This window comes from Moschus berezovskii, chromosome 17 (assembly GCF_049115385.1).
Source record: "Moschus berezovskii isolate FMDL1 chromosome 17, NW_MosBer_1.0, whole genome shotgun sequence".
In the NCBI taxonomy this organism is placed as follows: Eukaryota; Metazoa; Chordata; class Mammalia; order Artiodactyla; family Moschidae; genus Moschus; species Moschus berezovskii.
In genome coordinates, this window is record NC_142476.1 from 66333791 (window position 1) to 66359395 (window position 25605).

The 25605-nt window shown below is 38.6% G+C and overlaps 2 protein-coding genes across 7 annotated transcripts in view; one reads left to right on the forward strand and one right to left on the reverse strand.

Annotated features, from left to right (window-relative positions):
* The window catches only part of AIDA (axin interactor, dorsalization associated), a 51428-nt gene extending 29316 nt beyond the window's left edge, over positions 1 to 22112 (forward strand). For all 3 annotated transcript variants that reach the window (XM_055419859.2, XM_055419860.2, XM_055419861.2), the window contains 4 exons: positions 15898 to 16020; positions 17996 to 18118; positions 20060 to 20177; positions 20288 to 22112. In XM_055419859.2, the coding sequence (XP_055275834.1) occupies positions 15898 to 16020; positions 17996 to 18118; positions 20060 to 20177; positions 20288 to 20384 (461 nt within the window). In that variant the 3' untranslated portion in view covers positions 20385 to 22112. The remainder of the gene's footprint in view (positions 1 to 15897; positions 16021 to 17995; positions 18119 to 20059; positions 20178 to 20287) is intronic.
* Positions 22113 to 23606: 1494 nt separating this feature from the next.
* The window catches only part of MIA3 (MIA SH3 domain ER export factor 3), a 56052-nt gene continuing 54053 nt past the window's right edge, over positions 23607 to 25605 (reverse strand). For all 4 annotated transcript variants that reach the window (XM_055419851.2, XM_055419852.2, XM_088845537.1 and 1 more), the window contains one exon: positions 23607 to 24821. In XM_055419851.2, coding sequence (XP_055275826.2) covers positions 24508 to 24821 — 314 coding nt within the window. In that variant the 3' untranslated portion in view covers positions 23607 to 24507. The remainder of the gene's footprint in view (positions 24822 to 25605) is intronic.

A 25605-nucleotide genomic window follows, 5' to 3' on the forward strand; every position in this document is an offset into this window, starting at 1 on the left:
GTTCCACAGTTTATTGTGATCCACACAGTCAAAGGCTTTGGCATAGTCAGTGAAGCAGAAATAGATGTTTTTCTGGAACTCTCTTGCTTTCTCCATGATCCAGCGGATGTTGGCAATTTGATCTCTGGTGTCTCTGCCTTTTCTAAAACCTGCTTGAACATCTGGGAGTTCACGGTTCACATATTGCTGAAGCCTCGCTTGGAGAATTTTGAGCGTGACTTTACTAGCGTGTGAGATGAGTGCAATTGTGTGGTAGTTTGAGCATTCTTTGGGATTGGAATGAAGACTGACCTTTTCCAGTCCTGTGGCCACTGCTGAGTTTTCCAAATTTGCTGGCATATTGAGTGCAGTATTTTTACAGCATCATCTTTCAAGATTTGAAATAGCTCAACTGGAATTCCATCACCTCCACTAGCTTTGTTCGTAGTGATGCTCTCTAAGGCCCACTTGACTTCACATTCCAAGATGTCTGGCTCTAGGTCAGTGATCACGTTATCGTGATTATCCTGGTCGTGAAGATCTTTTTTGTACAGTTCTTCTGTGTATTCTTGCCACCTCTTCTTAATATCTTCTGCTTCTTTTAGATCCATACCATTTCTGTCCTTTATCGAGCCCATCTTTGCATGAAATGTTCCCTTGGAATCTCTAATTTTCTTGATGAGATCTCTTGTTTTTCCTATTCTGTTGTTTTCCTCTATTTCTTTGCATTGATCACTGAGGAAGGCTTTCTTATCTCTCCTTGCTATTCTTTGGAACTCTGCATTCAGATGCTTATATCTTTCCTTTTCTCTTGAGTTGGGGAGTAGGGGAGTAGGGGGTCTCTTTCCTTTTCAAAATTTTAAAAATTCATATGGAAAACAAATTTTTGTTAAGTAATTGGCTTGAGCCAAAATAGGGTTTAATTTTTCTAAAGGTAGGCTTCAGTTCAATGACTCAGTCATGTCCAACTCTTTGTGACCCCATGGACTGCAGCACGCCAGGCTTCCCTGTCCATCACCAATTCCTGGAGCTTGCTCAAACTCATGTCCATCAAGTTGGTGATGCCATCCAACCATCTCATCCTCTGTCATCCCCTTCTCCTCCTGCCTTCAATCTTTCCCAGCATCAGGGTCTTTTCCAATGATTCAGTTCTTCACACCAGGTGGCCAGAGTATTGGAGTTTCAGCTTCAGCATCAGACCTTCCAATGTATATTCAGGACTGATTTCCTTTAGGTTTGAAAGGTAGGCTTGGTAGATTTTAAATCAAAATATACAGCCTGTTTTATTGGCCTGAAAATTTGCCAGTATGAATATAAAGCTATTAAAATCATAAGCCCAAGAAATATGAATAGACAAAGACAAAATTTTCAAGATTTGAAAAAATAAACAACACTTTCTTACTGAATGACATGATTAAATTCAAATATAGTCTTAGTTTCAAAATTTTCACAAATGTGTTAGTTTCTTTAGCTCTTAGGCTTAATCATGCATAAAACATTATTTTTGAAGCTGAAAATAATGAAATTTACTTCTTCAATGTGAAACCTATGCATGGTTTTTGCTGTACATATACTCAATTCTGAATTGAACTCAAGAGAGAAGCAAACATGGATTTCATTTTTAGCTGAAATGAGGTTTTTCTTGCTCACACGTATAAGAAGTTGAAAATTGCAGCAAAGTGTTCGTTGCTCTCTTGTGAATATCTGGGCATCCTTCTTTCAGAGAAATCCAGAGCATGCCTCGGGGCAAAGTGGTGAGTATCATCTTAAGAGTATGGTTAGGTCAGAGCTCACTAAGTTCTTTTTCTTCTCCCAGAGTCTCAAGTTCTCAAACTGGGCAGAAGAATCAGAGAAAGCGTTCCTCACCCAGGCATTTATTTGTTTATGTGTGTGCTAAGTCTGTCCAGTCGTATCAGACTCTATGCAGCCCCATGGACTGTAGCCTACCAGGCTCCTCTGTCCGAATTCTCCAGGCAAGAATACTGGAGGGGTTGCCATGCCATCCTCCAGGGGCTCTTCCTCACCGAGGGACTGAACCCATGTCTCTTCTGTCTCCTACATTGTCAGGTGGGTTCTTTACCACCAGCACCACCTGAGAATCTCTTACTTGTATATAAAGGGAAAGAAATACTCTTTGATTTTGTTCTCTAGTTTTCCAGGCTAGTTTTTAATAAGATTTGAGACTTACTGATATTAATATTTTTTCTCCCTTTCAAGCTTAAGCAGGTTGAGAAACATTTCAAGATTTCCTTTAACAGCTTTTATTTTTTTTCTTTTAAATGCAAGAATCCTGTCACTTGAAATGAAAGGGTTTTCTTTAGAACTTTACAGAGAGTAGGTCATATGAGATGTCTGTTAAGTAGGTTACATTTTGCAGCCCTCATCTTCAAAGCACCCAGCAACATCTAGCTTACTGTTTCTTAAAAGTACTCTGCAGTTCAATCTTTTGACTCAGACACCTGTGAGGAACTCTTCCTTGCTTCCTGTAGGGAATGATTGATTGCCCTTTTTAAACTAGCATTTCTAACATGAAGCACATGCCCACTGGCTCCTTCCAGACTTTGTAGATGTGTGTTTATTAAATAATTTTTTTTCCAAAATTAGGTATAGTGACAACTGATATACTCTTAATGCATGTGAACAATTTCAACAGGTATGATTTTAATTTATTATTTAAATGATAATGGCCATTAAGGATTTTTTTTTCCCCAAAATTTTAAAGCATTTTTAAAAACAAAGAAACATCTTACAGTTTTTCAAACTCTTTTCTTTTTTTTGTAAATTATTTATTTTTGGCTGTGCATGGTAGGCTGTTCTCTAGTTCTGGAGAGTGAGGGCTCCTCTTGAGTTGCAGTGTGCAGGCTTCTCATTGCAGCGACTTCTCTTGTTGAGCACAGGCTCTGGGCACCTGGGCTCAGTAGTTACAGCTCCTGGGCTCCAGAGCACAGGTTCAGTAGCTGTGGTGCGGGGCTTAGTTGCCCCACAGCATGTGGGATCTTCGTGGATCAGGAATTGAACCTGTATCCCCTGCATTGGCAGGAGGATTCCTATCCACTGAGCCAACAGGGAAACTCTTTTCCTTGAAAGCTTAAAGGAACCTATGTTCCTCAACTGCTAAACAATAAATTACTAGCTAAAAGAAATTGTGTATGTATTTTAATATTTTACCACAATTTCTACCTCTAAACTAAATTCAGCATTTCAAAACAAATAAGTGGCCCCTCCATAACTTTTTAATCTATATCCAGTATCAGTTTTAAAGATTATCTATAGCCAGAATTTGAAGACACATTTAATGTGTTACCTATCTACCAAATATTGTGGCCAGTTTGATCAATAATGTTACCTTAAATTGTGTTTAAGATTATCCTCAAATAACTAAATCATTTTTCTTGAAAGAAAAAATGGTACTTAAATGCAAAATATTATCATATATGTCCTTTTTTAAATTATACTTTAGCAGCACGAAGAAATGTGCACTTAAAAAATTGGATGACAGAGAATCTGTCAATAGTACTTGATATGTGAGTTTAGTTATAAGAACTGTGGTGCTGGAGAAGACTCTTGAGAGTCCCTTGGACTGCAAGGAGATCCAACCAGTCCATTCTAGAGGAGATCAATCCTGGGTGTTCATTGGAAGGGCTGATGCTAAAGCTGAAACTCCGATACCTTGGTCACCTTGGTTGACTCACTGGAAAAGACTGTGATGCTGGGAGGGATTGAGGGTGGGAGGAGACGGGGACGACAGAGAATGAGATGGCTGGATGGCATCACCAGCTCGATGGACATGAGTTTGAGTGAACTCCGGGAGTTGGTGATGGACAGGGAGGCCTGTCGTGCTGTGATTCATGGGATCGCAAAGAGTCGGACATGACTGAGCGACTGAACTGAACTGATGATAAATCTAAAGCAAAGAAAACTAAGATTAAATGTGCTATCACATAAATATATGATATTGCTCAGTCTACATTTTGAGCACTTGATTGAACTCTGCTCTAAGTGTGGATAAAAATTTAATCTACTTATTGCTAGTGATATTTAATTTCCAGATCACCAAGGCAAAATAAGGACCAATTCACCTCTCACTGTAGAACCAAAGCCTGTGGGAACATCTGTACAATATGACATAAAATGTCAACCAAGTAAAATAAACTCAATAAGCACATTGAAATCACCATGTTTTTCAAAAGATTTTTTCAGCAATTTTCTAAAAAGGCATCGCCTCTTTAGGATCCTTGTCTAGGTGATGATGTACTACTTTTTTGGAGCAAAGACCATCATGCTGTTTTCTGTTTTAGGCCAGAAGGAAAATTCATATGAGGACAGGGTCTTATGGAGTTTCACTGACTTCAGTTTCCTTGTAACCTTTGCTTTTTTCTGTGGAGTTAACCACACAGACTCCTGGTCCCTGAGCAGGCAGTCTTTTCCTAGTCTGGTTCTCCATTATCTTTCTTGTGTCTTGGCCCCTCACAGAGAACCACTCCATGTGAGGAACTCCTTCTCATGCCAGGATCTGCAGTGTTATCATTTTCCCTTGGGACAGAGCAGTTGTAGGTGTGGAATGAGGGGCCACAGCTGCAGCTCCACTGCTCCTGGTGCCAGCTGCAGGCAGGAGATGGTACCCATTGCTGCACTGCACCAACAGTCTAGGGATTTTATGCCTGGCACACTGCCACCACCCTGCCCCTGTACAGAGGCTATAATACAGTCAGCCAAGAGCTGTTAGATCAGGCATTTTCACCCAGTTTTTGTTGGTTTGTTTAATTCTGGAGTACAATTTGTCTTTGTTTAATAAACTTGGCTATTTTTGTGATATCCTCCACAACTACTTCACATTTTATCTGCAAGAGTTTTGACAGCAGCATCTCTCTGTGAAGAAAGCCGTGAGTTGTGACATGTCAGGGTGTTCTCCTTTTACAGGAGGGGGGCCAACTGTTAATGGACATCTCAGAAAAGTTCTTCCGAGACAGAGATGAAGACTGGACATTGAATCCATTTGACCTTGACTTGTTTGGGGCCTTTGCAGCAGGAGTTTCTTGACTTTCACCACCTTTTATAGAACTCGCCAATGCTACATGACATTGATTGACTAAACCTGGAGACTCAATAGAGAAGTTATGTTTATCACAAAACCTTCAGCATCACATGAGATGTCATCAATGTCATCTTATTACTGAAGAAATTTAAAAAGTAGAGCATTTTTAATTTCTTACCCTGAATCTTGGGCTTCCGAGGTGGTGCTAGTGGTAAAGAATCCACTTGCCAACTCAGGAGACATAAGAGATGTGGGTTTGATCCCTGGGTCAGAAAGATCCCCTGGAAGAGGGCATGGCAATCCACTTCAGTATTCTTGCCTGGAGAATCCCATGGACAGAGGAGCCTGGCAGGCTACAGTCCATGGGTTCGCAAAGAGTTGGACATGGCTTAGCGACTAAACCACCACCATAGCTGCATTCATAAATTATTTTCCACAGTTGATGCACAATGGAATAGGACAACTTGGAAAACCAGTCCAAATACAGACTACTGATAAACAGTTTTCATCACCAAGATGGACTCTGGGGCTCTAGTGCAATAAAATGACCCTGGAGCTTATGATTCACTCTTGTTACCTTACCAGAATTATCTGTAGGCTTCAGCTTGGATCCTGTTCTTCCGACTCATAGCTCTTCTTCAGAAACCACACTGAATCGAATAATTCCCTCTACTTTTCGTTGAAAGCAGTAGGACACATTTGCTCCAGGTGGAGGCTGGAGTCAATCAGAAGACACTGACATCGTCAGGCTGCCTTCCTCCTTGCAGAATGGAGCTTACCAGCAGCCAAAGGCTGCCCCTTTCTTGCATAAAAAGCTAAAAATGGATCCAGCCGAAGGAACATGATCTTACTGACTACCACCATATGAGGCTCAGAGACCTGGAATAAGGTTGCCATAGGGCTGGCCCAGTCTCCGACCATCACCGTGAACCTACGTTGCTAAGCACACAAAGTTTAGATGGTGCTTACTCTTGATCACTATCTTTTATGGAGCTGCCAAGCCACAGCACCAGCACTTCCCTAACATTCTCCAGAACCCTGGTTGAGAAATCCTGCTTTAGACAGTTAGCTGTAGCACAGACTTTTCTATATTGAAAAGTGTGAGCTGGAAGTAATGGCCCCCCAAAGATGTCCATATCCTAATCCTCAGAGCCTGTAAACATGTACATGGCAAAGAGCTTATGTTAATCACCTTAAGGTAGAGACTATCCCACAGTACCTTTTTAAGCTGTGTTGTGCTTAGTTGCTCATGTCTGACTTTTTTCGACCCCATGGACTGTAGCCCTCAGGCTCTTCTGTTCATGGGGATTCTCCAGGCAGGAATACTGGAGTGGGTTGCCATGCCCTCCTCTAGGGGGTCTTCCCAACCCAGGTCTTCTGCATTGAAAGTGAATTCTTTACAATCTGAACTACCAGGGAAACCCAAGGATATTGGCATGGGTTGCCTATCCCTTCTCCAGGGGATCTTCCTGACCCAGGAGTCGAACCAAGGTCTCCTGCATTGCAGGCGGATTCTTCACCTGCTGAGTACCAGGAAAGCCCCTCTTTTTTAGCCTTTATTGGCTTTATGGACAATTAAATTACAGAAATGGCAAATGGGACAAGGTGGTTAAAAACATGGACTCTAGGACCAGACTGCTGTGTAATAGAGAACAGGTTACTTAACTTTTCTGGATCTCAGTTTCACCTCTAAGTAAATGGGACTGACATTAACACCTATGTCATAGAGTTCTTACATGGATTAAATCAGTTGATACATATAAAGAATTAGAACAGTGCCTGGCACATAGTAAGTGTTCTGTAATTGTTGATTATTTGTTATTTATGCAGCACTTCCACATAGAAGAACATTCGTTATTTTTGATCCTTGCTCTAGAACTAAGAGCAAATTATTTAGTTCTAGTTGGAAAAGCTTAGTTTATACCAGATCATGTATGGTCATTTCTTATCTTGATTATATAGTCTTCGTTTTATGAGTGTGATTACTTGTTCTCATATTACTTTATATAGTTGAATATTTCAATTTTACATTTAGAAATCTTATAATGTAGTACTTTGATGTCTAATTATCATATGGTTTTACTTTTAGTGCACAAACATGCTACCTTTCTCATGTGACCCAGGAGCTATAGCTGGTGGTATTATACTATTATTTTATCTTCTTTCATGTGCATGTCATGTAAGACAGTGCATCTATCTATCTATCTATATATATATAAATAATATATAGTCTAGCCATTTGTCTACTAGAACATAATATAACCTTTAGAACTGTGAAATTCAAAATTCATTTTAAAAAGATCTGTATATTACTAATGCCACACAATTCAATAATGAACCATTATCCAGATTTGTCTTTCAAGTTGCTTAATGTGCAGTCAATAAGACAAAACTGACAGTACATAATTATGGTTAGAGATGTTGTTGTTGTTGAGTTGCTCAGTTGTGTCTGGCTCTTTGTGACCCCATGAACTGCAGCACATCAGGCTCCTCTGTCCTCCAGTTTCTCCTGGAGTTTGCTCAGATTCATGTCCATTGAGTTGATGATGCTATCTAACCATCTCATCCTCTGCTGCCCTCTTCTTCTCTTGCCTTCAGTCTTTCCCGGCATCAGGGTCTTTTCTAGTGAGTTGGCTCTTCACATCAGGTGGACAAATTATTAAGAGCTTCAGCTTCATCATCAGTCCTTCCAATGAATACTCAAGGTTGATTTCCTTTAGGATTGACTGGTTTGATCTCCTTGCAGTCCAAGGGACTCTCAAGAGTCTTCTCCAGCACTCTAATTAAAAAGCATCAATTTTTCAGCACTCAGCCTTCTTTATGGTCCAACTCCCATATCTACATGACTGCTGCGAAAACCATAGCTTTGACTATACAGACCTTTGTCAGCCAAGTGACATCTCTGCTTTTTAATACACTCTCTAGGTTTGTCATAGCTTTTCTTCCAAGGAGCAAGCGTCTTTTAATTTCATGGCTACAGTCACCATCCACAGTGAGTTTGGATCCCAAGAAAATAAAGTCTGTCACTGTTTCCATTTTTTTCCCATCTATTTGCCATGAAGTGATGGGACTGCTTGCCATGAACTTCGTTTTTTGAATGTTGACTTTTAAGCCAGCTTTTTCACTCCTCTTTCACTTTCATCAAGAGCCTCCTCAGTTCCTTTTCCCTTTCTGCCATAATGGTGGTGTTATCTGCATGTCTGAGGTTATTGAATTTCTCCTGCAATCTTCATTCCACCTTGTGTTTCATCTAGCCTAGCATTTTGCATGATGTACTTTGCATATAAGTTAAATAAGCGGGTAACAATATACAGCAGCCTTGTCACACTCCTTTCCCAATTCTGAACCAGACAGCTGTTCCATGTCTGGTTCTAAATGTTGCTTCTTGACCAACATACAGGTTTCTCAGGAGACAGGTATGGTGATCTGGGTATCCCATCTCTTTAAAAATTTTTTCTAGAAAATTATGGATGAACAAAAAAAGGCTAAGGGATTTCAGCACAGGTAATCTAGCTGGAACTGAGACTCAGAGTGTGTAGTAGTTAGTGATACAGGGAGAGAGCATCTTGGAAACTATCATGAAATAGCTTGAATAGTTACCTTTCTATATCATTTGTAGTCTTCAATTATAGTCAACTTGCAGATAGTCTTTAATAAGGTATAAAGAGGGTAATGGGCTTGCAAAAGAGTTGGACATGACTTAGCAGCTAAACAGCAAAAAGAGGGTAAAACTCAATCTTCATGTGATGGAGTGTTTTCACCCTACCTTGAATTATAGAATAATTAAGCTGAATAAATTAATTATCTTTCAACTTGAAATCACTGCCTTTGTATTACATTGTTAGAAACATATTTAATAGTTAGATTTTAATGTGGTCTGAGGCAGAAAAGTTTGCTGGTAACAAGGAAAGAAATGTCATCCCATTGACTCACTTCAACTAAAAGAGCTAGATGATTATAGATTATGAAACTAATTCATCCAGAGGTTAAAACTAGTTTTATTGTTCAGTTAGGAAAAACATGGTGACTGCAGCCATAAAGTTAAAAGACACTTGCTCCTTGGAAGAAAAGCTATGACCAACCTAGACAGCATATTAAAAAGCAGAGACACTACTTTGCCAACAAAGGTCTGTATAGTCAAAGCTATGGTTTTTCCCTTAGTCATGTATGGATGTGAGAGTTGGGCCATAAAGAAAGCTGAGTGTGGAAGAATTGATGCTTTTGAACTGTGGTTTTGGAGAAGACTCTTGAGAGTCCCTTGGACTGCAAGGAGATCAAATCAGTCCATCCTAGAGGAACTCACTCCTGAATATTCAGTTGGAAGGACTGAAGCTGCAGCTCCAATACTTTGGCCACCTGATGCGAAGAACTGACTATTGGAAAAGACCGTGATGCTGGGAAAGATTGAAGGCAGGAGGAGAAGGGAATGACAGAGGATCAGATGGCTGCATGGCGTCACCAACTTGATGGACATGAGTTTGAGCAAGCTCCGGGAGTTGGTGATGGATAGGGAAGCCTGGCATGCTGCAGTCTATAGGGTCTCAAAGTGTCAGACACAACTGAACAACTGAACTGAACTGGGGAAAACATAGTCTCAAAGAAAGAAAATCTATCATTGACTTTGGATATTGGATAAGAAACCACTTGACTGTCGAAAAAGAAAAAAAAGCCATAATCAAAGTAAAATAGACAATGGCCTAACATCCTTAATATAGAAGTAAAAATTTTGAGTTACATCAACAAAGACCACAAACATATTAAAAGTTTGAGCAAAAAACATGACCAGACAGTACACACACACATACAGACATACAAAGATGTACAAATAGCTCTTAAACATATGAAGAGATATTCTAGAACTACTTTAACTGAGGCTGACAGATTCTCATCCTCTGCTGGTGGAAGTAGAAAATAATACAGTCCCTTTGAAGGAGAGTTCAGGATTATTTAACAGTAGCAACAGAAATACGCATTTATTCTCAGGTCCAGCAATCTCACTTCAGGAATTTATTCTCAAGATATACCTCCAGTAATATGAAGAAAACATGTGCATATATACCAGGTTGTTTATTTCTGTATAATCTGTAATAATAAAATACTAGAACCAACTAACTGCCATATGTAGTTTGGCTGAGTAACACTATAGTATACTGTAGATAATAGTTAGGAAAATCTCCATGAACTGATGATTTTTCAGAATATATTGTTATATAAGTAAAGTATGTCAAGGCAATTCACATTGGCAGAATAAGGAGGAATATCTCTTAATTTTCTGAATAAATCTCTTCTTGGACTTCCCTGGTGGCTCAGTGGTAAAGAATCTGCCTGCCAGTACAGGAGAGATGGGTTCGGTCCATGGCCCAGGAGGATCCCACATTCCCATGCGTCACAACTATTGAGCCTGTTGTCCAGAGCCTGGGAACCACAACTGCTGAAGCCCGCGTACTCTGGAGCCTGTGCTCCAAAACAAGAGAAGCCACCACAGTGAGAAGCCCTCGCCCCACAACTAGAGAGTAGCCTGCACAGCAATGAAGACCCAGTACAGCCAAAAATAAAAATATTGATAAATAAAAATTATTTTAAAAATTCCTTTAAGTCTCTTCTTGACTTTTAAAAATTCTAGCAGGCTGAAAACAGAACACTTCTCTGGATGTTTTCTAAGGGATACTTTGAGCCAAAATTGTACTTCAACATTCCTTTTAGATCAAGAACAAAATGTGTCTACTGTATCCTCTTTCCATCAACATTCTAGAAGTCTTAGCCAGTGCACTAGGACCAAAAACAGAAATATAGATTAAAATTATTTGTAGGTTTTATGAATATATGTAGAACATACAAAAGCACCTTTTGCATAGATAGATCAATAGAAGTAATAACAGAGTTTATCAGAGAAATAACAGAGTTCCTGGATGTAAAATCTGTACATAAGAACAGATTCTGTACACTTATTGTGATTATTTTGCAATATACAAATATCAAATCATTACATTGTGTACCTGAAATTAATATATTGTATGTCAGTCATAGCTTGATTTTTGAAAATTATGTACCAAAAAAAGGATTTTATCTCTATAAGCAAGCAACAGTTGCTTAGAAAATGAGATGTATTTTTAACTTATTTTTAATTGGAGGATAATTGCTTTACAGTATTGTGTTGGTTTCTGCCATACATCAACATGAATCTGTCATAGGTATACACATGTCTCCTCCCTCCTGAGCCTCCTCCCATCTCTCACCCCATCCCAACCTTCTGGGTTGTCACAGAGCACAGGAGTTGAGCTCTGCATCATACAGCCAATTTCTACTGGCTATTTTACATACGGTAACATATATGCTACTTTCTCAATTCGCCCCACCCTCCCCTTCCCCCACAGTCCACAAGTCTGTTCTCTACGTCTGTGTCTCCATTGCTGCCCTGCAAATAGGTTCATCAGTATACCATCTTTCTAGATTCCATATATATGCATTAATATGCAATATATGTTTTTCTTTCTGACTTACTTGACACTGTATAATAGGCTCTAGGTTCATCCACCTCATTACGACTGACTCATTGCATTCTTTTTACGGCTGAATAATATTCTTTTGTGTATATGTACCACAACTTCTTTATCCATTTATCTGTCAGTGGACATCTAGGTTGCTTCCATGTCCTACCTGTTGTAAATAGTGCTGCAGTGAACACTGGGGTACATGTGTCTCTTTCAGTTATGATTTTCTTAGGATATATGCCCAGTAGTGGGATAGTTGGGTCATATAATAGTTCTATTTCTAGTTTTTTAAGGTATCTCCGTACTATTCTGTATAGAGGCTGTATTAATTTACATTCCCACCAACAGTGGTAGAGGCTTCCCTTTCCTCCACACCCTCTCTAGCATTTATTGTTTGTAGATTAGAAAATGAAATATTTTGACATTTATAATAGTATCAGAAAATAACAACATACTCTAATAAATCCAACAAGAGAAGTATAAAACCCATATGAAGAAAAGCAGTAAAAATTTATTGAGAGAAATTAAGAAGTCTTAAATCAATGGAGAGATATATTCCAGTTCATGGGTTGGAAGAAGCAATTTGTAAAGATGTGACTGTTTCTAAAATTGAGCTGACCGTCACCACAATCCTAACAGTGTTTTTGTTTGCTTTTTTTTTTTTTTTTAATAATTTGACAGCTCTTGTTATAATTTACATGGACATGCAAAGGGCTGAAAGTAGTTAAAACTTGAAGAATAATGTCAAGGCGGGAGAATTTGATTTACTAAATGTTGAGACTTTTGTAAAATTATAGTAATCAAGACACTCGTGGTAGTGACGCAAAGATAAGAAACAGTCCAGTGAAAGAATGGGGAACCTGGAAACAGACCCACATTTGATTTATTGTCAATGCAGATCCATGGGTAAGATGATAGTCTATTAAATAAGTAGTGCTGGGACAATTGAGTGTCGATGTGAAATTGAATGAGATTGGGCTCCTACCACATGCCATAGTAAAAAATTAATTCTACCTGGATTATATAATTAAATGTGAATGGCAAAACATTCTTATAAGAATACCTCATGACCTTGGAGGGGGAAAAGATTTCTTGAATAGGACACAGAAAGCACTGACTTTAAATGAATTTAGAGGCTGAGAGATTTGAGTACATTAACATTTAGAATAAACAGAGAAAAGGCATACTAAACATGCAGGACTAATATTGGTGTTAGAAGTTAAGACTAACTGTTGTCTCTGGGATAAAGAGTGATCTGGGTGTGTGTTGGCGGCACAGGTCAGGTTCCTAGGATGCTGGTAATATCTATCTTTCCTGAATATATTACCATTCAATATAAAGTTTTTTTTCCTTAAAAAGGAAAGCCACTGAAAATTATGTAAATTAAAATATCCAACAAAATGCTTATATCAGAATGTTAGAGAACTCCTACAAATCAGTAAGAGAAGGGTAAATATTTCAATAGTAAAGCGGGGAAAATAGTTGAACAGACACTTCACAAAAAGGGAAATCCAAATGCTTATTTCTAAATGAAAAGGTGCTCAACCTCATTAATCACTGGAAAAATATACTTAAAACTAGCTTGGGGACAAATTGAGAAAGTAACATTGACATATATCTATATATACAGTCATGTGTAAAATAGATAGCTGGTAGGAATCTGCTGTATTACACAGGGAGCCAAGTCTGCTGCTCTGTGATGACCTAGGGGTTGGGGGATGGGAGGCTCAGAAAGGAGGGGATAAATATATAATTATGGCTGATTCACGTTCTTGTTCGGCAGAAACCAACACAACATTGCGAAGCAATTGTACTCCAGTTAAAAAATGTAAAAAAAAACCTAAATTGGTGTTTCTCCACACCTGAATTGGCTAAAAAGAAGAATGTGATAACTCCAAGCATTAGTGAGGATGTGGAACAATGGGTCTTGTACTAGGAGTAGAAATTGGCATACCCATTTTGGAAAAGAGTTTGTAATTACATAGCAGACATGGAGGTACTATACCATGTGACTCAGTAATTCCTCCCTTTGGAACTGTGTGCTTATGTGGAGCAGAACATGTGTCCAAGCATGTTTATAGCAGCAGCATTGTTAACAGTTTCCAAAAACTTGAAGCATCTTAAATGCATATCAACAGAAGAATGGATACAAAAACTGTGGTATGTTTATACAACCTATATACTATACAGTTATAAAAATGAACAAATTACAGCTACTGACAACAGTTTGTACCTATAATTTGTTCATTATAAATGATAAATCTAAAGTTCAAAAGCAGGCAAAACATAATTATACAGGGATGCTTTTTAGTAGTGATTTTAAAGGGTGGTGAGGAGGAATTCAAAAGCGCATTCGATGGGGAGAGAAGGGAGCTCCTGAGGTCATGCTTTTATTTTTTGACCTCAGTGGTGGTTACATGGATGCTTGCTTTCCAACTTTTCATTAAGCTGTGCACTAGTTTTATTTGCTTTTCTGAATATGTGTTAGGTTCACAATTTAAAAATTTTTAAAGAATGGTTAAGTGGGTGCAATAAAGACCTTTTATCTTTAGTGTAAGAAAACCTGTGAATATTGAAAGTATGTTGAAATATGGCAAAATATTCCACATGAGAAAGTTAGTGTTACTTCTGAAATGGTATTAAATACTGGTGTGAATGTCCCATTTTGGTTTTTTGCTTTTTATCTTTCTACCTTTTCATTAGCCAAAATTTTCTTTAACCAAGCATCACCATTTAAGACTCTTGGATTTCTGTAGTAATTTTCATGTCATAAAATTCCCTCATTGTAAGTGTACAGTTCGGTGACTTGATAAATCTATAATATTGTGCATCTATCAGTTAGATCCAATTTGAGAACATTTTCATTGCCCTCTAAAATTCCCTCAAGCATGTTTGCAGTGACTAAATGTATTTTGAATGTGGCAAGTTGATTGATTCATGTACTTCAAATACTTAATCATTAAAAGTAGAATAGGACTTCCCAGGTGGTCCAATGGTTAAGAATCTGCCTGGCAATGCAGAGGACACGTGTCTGATCCCTGGTCTGGGAAGATCTCACATGCCGTGGAGCACCTGAGCCCATGCACCACAACTCCTGAAGTCCATGCACCCTAGAGCCTGTGCTCTGCAACAAGAGAAGTCACTGCAGTGAGAAGCCCCCACACCGCAACTAGAGAGTAGCCCCTGCTCGCCACAACTAGAGAAAGCCAACATGCAGCAATGAAGACCCAGCACAGCCAAAAATAAATTTTTTTAGTCTTTAAAAAAATAAAAGCAGGATAACACATTGTTGGATAGAAATGTGAAGAATGTCAGCTAATGTCCTTTATAAATGTTAGGTTGTATAATTTGTGGTACTATATACATATTAATATCAACTTTTGTTTGCATTTGTTGTTCGTCAGTTATTTGAAATAAATGAACAAACTGTACAGGTGATTTCTTTCTTCATATGGTTTTTTCGGTGGGGAATGCTTTTAGGTGATTTTGGGTGGTTTTTCAGTTTTAAAAACTTCAATCAATTTATAGAAAAGATTTCAAACATACAGTTGCTCTTGTGGTTTTATGTAACATTCTCAGCAGGACTGATTTCTGACAGAATAGATCATAAACAATAGGATGAAGGAAGCAGTGGAAAATGAGACTGTCAAGTTATTCAATTAAATGTATAAATATTAAGTTATAAGTTATTTCCTCCATTAATAGTAAATGATTTGGATTGAGTCTGGTATTAAATTTTTCAAGCTTTAAGAAAATGTAACAAATGTTTAAAAAGCTTTTTCTGTTTTTGTTCTACCACTTCACATTGAAATATGGGATATATATATATATATATAGCAATAAATGTGAAGTGTAAAGATTGTATGAATATATTACATACATTATTAATTACATGGTAATTTGTAATTCAGCTTCCTGGAGTGGAATTTTTAACAAGTTTGAGTTAGTAATTTATGCTTTCATGTTAAATATGGAGTATGGAAGTTTAGCTATATTTTATGTATAAGAATTTGTCTGAGAAGAATAACATCAAGTGTTTGGGAGTTTTGGTAACCAGAATAATGCCTGCCTAGCTTCCCTGGTGGCTCAGAGGTTAATGCATCTGCCTCCAATGTGGGAGACCCGGGTTTGATCCCTGGGTTGGGAAGATCCCCTGGAGCAGGACATGGCAACCCACTCCAGTATTCTTGCGTGGAGAATCCCATGGATGGAGGAGCCTGGTGGGCTACAGTCCATGGGGTCACAAAGAGTTGGACACGACTGAGCGGATTCACTCACTTACTCAGTTACTAAGCCAATTAAGAGCAAAGCAATATCTTCTCTATGTTGTTAAAATATTTACCCTGGAATTATTGGTGGAACTCATTTTTATTGCTGTTTCTCTGTTGCCAGGTACTTTATTACCAAGGTTGCCATCAGAACCAGGAATGACGTTACTCACTATCAGGATTGAGAAAATTGGCCTGAAAGATGCAGGGCAGTGCATTGATCCCTATATCACAGTTAGTGTAAAAGGTCAGTAACTGCATACACCTGTCTTCTCTCTGGTGAATTTTAAAATGTTGCTTCTCATTTGGGACTTTTTGGGGGTTCGTGAGGGGGTTTTATCTGTGATGATTCATTTTAGTTCATTTTATGGTGAGGCAAAATCCTGGGAAGATGTGGTCATCGTTCCTTCTCCAAACATTTCTCAGAGATTTACAGAAAATATTTTCCTATCCATAACTTATGCTCACAGTTGCTTTTGGTTTTTTCACTGTGTGTGTCTTTTTATTCTTCCAAATTCCATCAGGGGTGCCAACTACACACACTGTCTTTTATAGTAGATACATCCTTCAGGAAACAGGTTAAAGAAAGGTCCCCCACTTTCCAAGGATGTGTGGTTTTCTTTGCAAAGCCTAGTGTTCTCTGTTTTCCTGTGCCTCCACTTCAGGCCCTCTCATTCCTGTCCAACAGAGGTCTGTACATAGGAGAGCTGTGCAGAGGTGGATAAGAATCGGCCTTCAATGAATCATGAGTGGAGATAGGGAAATAGGACACATACATAAACTCTACACCCTGAATATATCCTGCAGGACATTAGACAAGTGATGTATTTTTTTATCCTTACCCATGTCACTGTCGTTATTAAGCATGATTACTCTTAGGATTTGGTTTTTTGTACTTTTCAAGGTGGCAAACTGTTTATTCCTTGAAAACAACTTTTTTGATCATTGGTTTAAGAGGGAAACTACAATGGTTGAATTATTTTGTCATTGCTAACATACAGCACTTTACTTGTAAGGAACTCAATAGTCTTTTTAAAATAATTATTGGGTGACTGAGGATGAAACTGTCATACTATTATTTAAAAGTAACTGTGCAGTTAATCCAATCTACAGTTAATAAACTTATAGTTTAAGACAAATCAAACAGATGCGGACTAAAATTAGAGGGAACGCTTACCAATCATAGAAACATTCAGATCCATGGGTTCATTAGTCCAAGTAAAAGAAAAAGGATTTTGGCAACAAAGAAGGATTTTGACATGAAAACACCATGATCCTCAGCACTGATGCTGTGATACTTTAGCCTCTGGTTTTGTGGGCTCTCAGATCTATAGGTCTATTGCAAAGTATTTATACACTAGGTTATTTGATAGGCCATTCATAAAACTGCATCTCTCGCTCAGGAATGAACACTTGTAAAATACAAAAAAATAAAAAGGTAATGAAATGTAGATATTACCTTAGCATATGGTTGAACTGAAATGTGTTTTATGTAAATATCTTCAGGAACTGAAGTAATCAAACATACTCTCTTGAAGGTCCCTAAGATGGGTCTCTTGAATAATACATAAACAGTTGAGTGATCATTAAATGAGTCTGTGTTGGATTTGATTAAACGGGATGATTCCTGGCTCCAGAAATTACAGCCATGTACCCTATATCGTGTGCCATCTGGTTATTGTAAATCAGCTTATGTTGTAGCACATAGCGTCAGAATTTAAGTAATAGACATAAGAAGTGTTCATTCCTGGCAGGGTTTCGTTGGCAGCTGTCGTGTCCACTGTTTGGTCCTCTGACATGAATACAGCAGGGTAATGCTGTTAATGTTCTATTTACAGGCCTTTACATGCCATGCACCTGGGCAAGGTTGGGAAGTAGGGGTAGGGGCACCATTGTGCTGTATTACATCTCCAAATGTAAGTCACAAAAATACACTGGCCTGCTCCCCCAGAAGACACCTCTTAGCCAGAAGGATCCAATTCCATGATCTGTAAGGAGGCTTCCTTCTCCACCCACGGGGTCTCCCACCCTCTCTGCTTTGCACCCTTCACATGACCTCAGAAACCAGCCACCTTCCTGCTCACCCCAGACACAGGTTTCTGTCAGCCTGAGAATCTCCTCTTAGCTCTTGCCTCTTCAGGAAACACAGCCCATTGCGGTTCTTTGCAGTTTTTAAGTCTGGTGTTTGAGGGCTCTGAGCAGAAACTTTTTTTCTTCTCTAGATCTGAATGGCATAGATTTAACTCCTGTGCAAGATACTCCTGTGGCTTCAAGAAAAGAAGATACGTATGTTCATTTTAATGTGGACATTGAGCTCCAGAAGCATGTTGAAAAATTAACCAAAGGTTTGTGATGCTAAAAGTAGAACTATATTCAGAATTTGACTCTTCCTTTTCTCCAACTTTGAATCTGTTGTGTACAGTGCTGTCGTTTTAACTGAAACTAATGCTAGTGAGCATACTTCACATTGATAAGCATTTCAGTTATTCTTCCTATAGGCTATTCTCATTTTACATCTTGCTCTTATAAATGCCATGAAGTATAGAGCTGTGCATACCAGAAATGCGGGAAATATATTATCTAGAGATGATGCAGATGACTAATGAATTTTTTTAATGATGGTATCATATTTGGACTTTAATGTTTTCAAATGTGACTTTACTTTTGCATTTATTCAGACCTCAGACACAATCACAGGGACAAGGAGATAGGTCCATAGCTGAAGAAATGTGATCTGCTATCTTAAAAATCTGTGAGGATTTTTAATAATAAAATGCCTCTATTATTGCTATGGAAGGGAGAAGAGAAGCTGCTGTTTTGTTGACATGGCAGGGTCATGCACCTGGAACAGAAGGTCACTGGTAACCTAACAACTGTGATCCTTGTGTGTTGGTTCAGTTCAGTTCAGTTCAGTTCAGTAGCTCAGTCGTGTCCGACTCTCCGCGACCCCATGAATCACAGCACGCCAGGCCTCCCTGTCTATCACCAACTCCCGGAGTACACTCAAACTCATTTGGTAGTAGATCCTAAATATGCCTGCCTTGCGAGTTCCCTGGTGATCCAGGGGTTAGGACTTGGCACTTACTACTGCCGGGGCCTGGATTTCAGTCCCTTGTCAGGGAACTAAGATCCCATAAGCCACGTGGTATAGCAAATAAATAAGCAAGCCCATCTCCCCCTCGATCACATCCCTTTGCCTCCTAAGTGATAGGTTTTTCTTTCCTTCCTTGACATGCAGAGTGCTTCATTTGGACTCAGGCGCCAGAACTGCACACACATTTCTGAACATGGTGAAACTTCTAGTCAGTTGGTAGTTTTGTCATCCATGAAAGTGTTAGATGTATGTTGATTGTCTATAAAAGCAAAGCAAGACCCAGCACCCCTCTGGTTAAGGCCGTGTTAGTAAGGAGTCAGTTAACAATGAGAGCCCAGCATCCTTCTGTCTCTTTCCTTGCCTTCATTAGAAATTTTTGACTGTGTGGATGAGGCAACTTATTATTCTGTTTTTAGTGTTTTTCTGTAGGGAGGTGGAGAGAGCTTATCTGTAGGACTTTGGGGAGAGAAAACTGTTTCATCACCACTTGCCCATTGTGTGTGTGTGTGTTTTAGGGGGAGGGGTGGGAATAGGTCTGCTTTCTTTTTAAGGCTTCATCTTGCAAAGTGCTGTCTTTACAGAAGGACTTGTTATTCCAGGAAAAACAAAACAGGGCTTTGGACACTGAAAAATGTATTAGGAAGTAGTTAACATTTAAAAACTGAACCAGCACATGATTTATGTTGTTCAAACTTAAAAAAACACCCCAGATACTGAATTTTTAAATTTTTGAGATTTTATTTTGGGTGGGGAGAAACTAAGTTTGGATTTTTTTGATGAGCTCTTTTAATATGCCTTTTCTACTTAATGAGTTTCTATGAGTAATGTTCATACTTAACAAGTATCTTCTGTGTTCTTTTATGTAGTATTTAGTGTTTTCTATTCTTAATATTTTATAGTTCTATCTGTGGATACACTTATTTACATTCTTGAGTCAGTCTGGCTCAAGTTTTGCTCCACTTTGTAGAGTTGGATGGTACAGACACATGTCCCTCCTTCAGATACAGAAGAGTTTTGGGGTGACACACAGTCAAGCGTGTGTATCATCAGAGAGACATCAGTTTGACAAAGGTTACTTTGCTCTGACCATTTATGACAGTTGCTTGTTCATTGGCTTCTGGTGATCAGAGAAAATTTATTGAGACACTAGCATGGCTGTCTGTGGCTAATGTGTTCTGCTTTAATTCCTTAGGTGCAGCTATTTTTTTTGAATTCAAACACTACAAGCCTAAAAAAAGGTTTACCAGCACCAAGTGTTTTGCTTTCATGGAGATGGACGAAATTAAACCCGGGCCGATTGTAATAGAACTGTAAGTGTTCACACATGCAGTGAGTACTAATGAACGGTGGCTAGAATCGCGGCTTAGTGTGTGACCTTGGAATTGATCACTTATCAACGGTTTTTCTGTTGTGGTTACAGATACAAGAAACCCACTGACTTTAAACGAAAGAAATTGCAGTTATTGACCAAGAAACCACTTTATCTTCATCTGCATCAAACTTTGCACAAGGAATGATCCTGACATGAGCATCCTGGAACTTCTGTGAATCTCACCACTCCATAGAATCCATCCTTGCTCAGTGTAGCATCCGCACCCATCACCAGGCAGGAAGCAACCCGGACCCAGGCCGGCAGGCCAGCGTGAGTCCATTACAAGCTGTAGCACAGAATTCAAAGTCCAGCATCACTGACGTAACAGACTCTTTGGATACAGGCTTATTGTAGATCTTGAAACATTTTCACTTTCCTATTAATTGTGCAATTAATAGTCTCTTTTCTAATTTACCACTACTCCCGCCTTACTTCCTGGAACAACACTGTTGTGGTGGGATGTGCTCATCTTCAGACATAATACAGCAATAAGAATGTGCTAGAGTTGACACACCTGTCCACTTCTGCTCCAGTATGCTCTTTAGCTTTCCGAGTTAATGTCAGACTTTGGGTTGATGTGGGGAGAAGAGCATGAGACTGCTTTAGAGGAGATGGGACCAATTATGCTCCCCAAGGTCAGTCTGGAAGTTTATAGGCTGCTCCTTAAGAGACAGCCTCAATTCACCCCGATCTCATGGTTTTCCTGCCTAGAAATCGTGTGCCTTGGCCAGTCTCCCACATGGGAGTGATCGCAGGTTGTAGCTGGAATTTTTCCAGATGACCAGATTGTTCATTCTGAAAGTGAGCATATTTTTAGTCACGTTGATTAGCTTTTTTCCTACATCACATTGTTACTCTTTCTGATAGTGATTCTAGGGTTAATGAAACCATCTCAGAATAATTACAAATTCATGGTGGGTTTATAACGTCTTCTAAATCATGTAATCTAAAAATAATTTGAGTCAGATGCTAATGAGATACTGCAGAAATAACTGCTGTTTTTCTGACAACTGATTGTGAAACCTTAAAACCTGCATACCTCTTCTATAGTGATGAGTATGCAAATCTGGAGATATTCTATTTTTTTTTTATATAGGTAGATAGGATTGCCATTTATTTCCTATTTAGATATATTGACATTCATCCATATGGAAATATGCAGGTCATTAGCTTATTATAATTTGACTATTTACATTCTTTTGACTTAATAATGGGGCCTAAATAAAACTTTCATAGTACATACACAGTGGCTATTTGATACAAAGAACATGAAGATTTGGGGTGGGCGTTCTGTGGGTTAGATGTGGAGCCCACATATTTAATATTCACTATTTTAAATGACCAACACCACAATGAGCAAAATGCAGTGCCAGTACTTGGCCTATTTTTAAACTAGTGTAACAAGCCTAGTCATACCATTCAGTTTTTAAAATAAGTAACCATAATTCAGTTCCAGCTGTTACACTTCAGGAGACCTAGTCTCCACTTTCAGTTGTCTGTCGAGTCAGTTCTCTTTATTATGATAGATGGAAGAATTCTCAACAAAATTGTCTTGCGCCTCATCTTCATTAGATTAATTCCAAAATCATTCCACCCACAATTATCTTGAGGGGATGAAGAATTTGCCTTAAATTACTTTGTTGTTCATGCAGCTCTTATATAGACTGTGAGTTGTCAGCCCACCCTCACCCCTACCCAGAGTGTAAGCTCCTCAAGGGGCAAGAACCACATTTTCTCCATGTCTTGTACCTTTTCTGAGGTGCTTGGCAGCACTCTGTACCCTGTGGAGTACTCAGTACCTTTTGTTTGATGTTGCTGACAAGACCTAAAAATAATCCCTTAAAAATCTACCATTAAAGTGTAGCAAAACTTTTATATTGTTCTCTTTTCTCACAGACCATAAGACATGAATATCAAGGTGATCGTTTTATGTCACGTCTGCTGTCATTCATAAAAGTATGGTTCAGATGAACTAAAAATACCTCTCATCAGTATTAACAAAAAGCTTAAATGGAACAGAGTGATTAGCTTAGCTTCATAATTCAGATCTGAATAACAAAGTGAATTGACACAGTAGACACAGAATGTTCCACATCCCACAAATTCAATGAAAAAAATCAGCTGGTGAACAATAACCACAACTACAGCAGACTTTCAGGCTGAAATGTTGCTGTTCCATAAAAGATGATTTTAGCAACTAAGCCAAGAAAACGGTTAGCTGCAGGTGACTTCTGAAATAGATGTAATTTTCGAGATTGGCCAAGTCTGATGTCGCTGAGGAATGATGCCCCCCACACCCTCTCTAAATTGGCAGCTTGCCTGGGCCGTGCTGAAGAAGTGGTACAAACAGAGAGGGTTCTGGGAGGCAGCAGTGTTGACAGGTTCAGGGCCACTCAGGCCACACTTAGAATTTCTCTACAATTTACTGATTTTTCAATAATATGAAATATAAAATGAACACCAGAAAAGGCTTTAGAGGTAAAGAAAAAAAAGACTCCAGATTTGATTTTTAAAATAGATTTAATGTACCGTTGCTACTTTATCATCTTCCTAGCTGGTATAACTTATATTTAAATATTAAAATTTGAAATTATTATTCACCATTATTTCATGTCCTGAAGAGATCAGTATACTCAAAAGCTGTATTTGTGACTTAATCTATTTTACATGGTTAAAAATAACCATGGAGTTTTCCTCTTAAAGTTTCTATTTTTGATACTAAATAGGACATAGAGATGGAATTTCCTTTTCCTGAAAAACTTCTTATATACTCATGAATTTTGGAAGACTTGTCTTCCTTCAAAGGCCTTTTACTTTAGTATTAAGAAAAAGTTTTTGTTTCACAGTGAAGAATTTACTTTTAAAGTAGTCTTGGTGGATTACTCTTAATGGGGGCAAGTCACGGTATAGATATCATTAGGTTCATCACATTATAGAACTCGAGAGAATGGGAGAGTATGATCTAGCTGTGAACAAGAATGTAAACCTTTTGTAATTTTGATTTAATGAAATCTTATTCTTAAAATGTGCTTAGTTACTAGAGTTTGAAGTGTCATGGTGAGTTAGGACTTAGAAATATTGTTTAAAAGACATTGTATAGTAATGAGGGTAGTAATTATGGTGCATTCCTAGATTCTCAGATTTACTTTTAAATGTAAGTGCCAGAATTCAAATATTAATTTTGGATTAGTATCAGTCAATGAAAAGAACTGAGTTCAGCCCATGGTTGCTGACCTAGGGCATGTTACAAGTCTTATGATCCTAAATCATTCTTTCTCATAGTATTATACATGCTTTGGTCTTTTTTTTTTGCTGTATTTCTTGAAAGCCAGTGGCAAGGGATAGGAGAAATAATAGACTCTACATCTTTTAAAAGAAATTTTCTTACTTTATGGTCGCAACACATCATTTTCATTTTTCTGTTACGCACCCTTAACACAATAACAGTAAAAGCAACAGAACATCAGGTTAAACAACTCTTAAGTCAAAACCAATCAGAGTCACGAGAAAGCACGTGACTGCTGTCCAAATAGGCCCGGTGACTTCTCTGAAGTAGAAGGAAGGCATCAGTTGTGATGCTTCCCAGTGACTCTGAGGTTGAACGCCTGAGCAGTGGGTCAGGGGAGCATGCTGCCGGGTCACCATCTTCAGTTTTGGGAGCTTGAGTTTATGTGTTTACAAAATGGTATAAATCTCAGGAGAAAACAATCCAATAACAACAGACACTTGGGAAATATTAATAACCAAATTTTTATGAACTATTACTACAAAGAACTTAAGCAAGAGGGGAGATAAAATTTTAGTGATCTTTAAGTAAACATTTTTAGCGTAACAGCCTTTACAACCAGGTATTTTTTAAAAATCAAGCTTATAAATACCATTGCTCTATATTCAACTGGTGTACACTAAAAATAGGATAATAAATGGAAATACATGTTCTTATAGCATTTCCACAGGAAATGTTCATACTTTTCACAACATTCTAAATCATTTAGCAGTAACATATGCTACATGAACTAAAACACAGGTATTTTTTATTGCACATTTCAAAGTTGTAAGGAGGCTCCAGCTTACAAGGTGGTTTTTTATTTTAGGGGGGAAATGATATTTTTTTAATTGTTTGGCTCAAAAACGCATACTGCCAGGGCAGCTTAGATTTAAAAACAAACCTTTTAAAATCAGCTTTTGGATTTTGAAGCCAATGAAAACCTTAACTGTAATGAATAGTGCACGGTCCACTTTCTCTCAGACTGAATGTCCAAGATCAGTTATGGGCTCTGTTTTAAAGCCGGTGAGCAGTCCTGGCTAGTGCCCTGAGAGGCAGGCGGGGGCTCATCTCTGGAGCCGGAGGGTGGTAAGTCTCTTGCAGCAGAGGAAGGTGGATAATCCTGGGGCCCATGGGTGGGGGGTGGTAATCGGGTACCAGGAATAAAGTACTCTCTTGGGCCAAGAGAGCCTAAAGGTCTAAAAGGTGCATGTCCTGGTGGTAAAAATTCTCTAGGGTCGAGAGGCAGGTCCCGTTTTCCTGGTGGAACACCTGGTGCATATTCTCTTAAACCTAGCGGTGGACGCAAACCAGGACCTGAAAAAATTAAAATTAAGTCATGTAACTACATATGAACACACCTAAATTTAGACAGTTCCCAGTGTGTTAATCAATTTCTCATACCCCTGGCAGTCAGGTGGTGGCTCCCAACTTTACAGACTCAGCAAGTTTAAGTTACATGCCTGTGGCCAGCCAGTCACAAAGCAATAGAGGCTGGATTTCAACATGGCTCTACCTAGTTTGTGATTTTTTTCAACTATGCAATTCTGTTGTCTGTATCTCACAAGAGCTTAATTTGTACTCAGAAATACTATGCATCATACCAAGAAGATAGATTATGAAATAAGGGTTTCACTGTAAGTAAATTTTGTTAAGGGAAATCCCATAGTTACTGTGTCAATTAAAAATGCACACAGGAGCTCAGCATGGACCTACACATGCCATCAAAATCAAGGTGTCTGCCCTGTTGGGAAAGGCCTGCCAGCTCCACCTAATTGAATTCAGCAGCTTTCAACCTATTAGCTGTTACATTCTACCTTCAACACTTCCTTCCTATTTATTCCCAAGGTGGGTAGTGATGGCTTCATCTTTCCTTTTGTACTCTGTGACCCATTGCTTATGCTTCTATTATGGTGATTACAAGTTTTATGTTGTATAATATATGTCTGTGTGTCCGATAGGATCCCTTAAGCTCGTGGAGTTAGGACAGTTACTTCTATCCACAACAGAGCCTTGTATGAAGCCAGAGACGTTCAAGCAACATAGGCAGAAGTAGTATTTCTAACTTGCTATGAACAGTACCTCTTCCCTGTCTACAAGA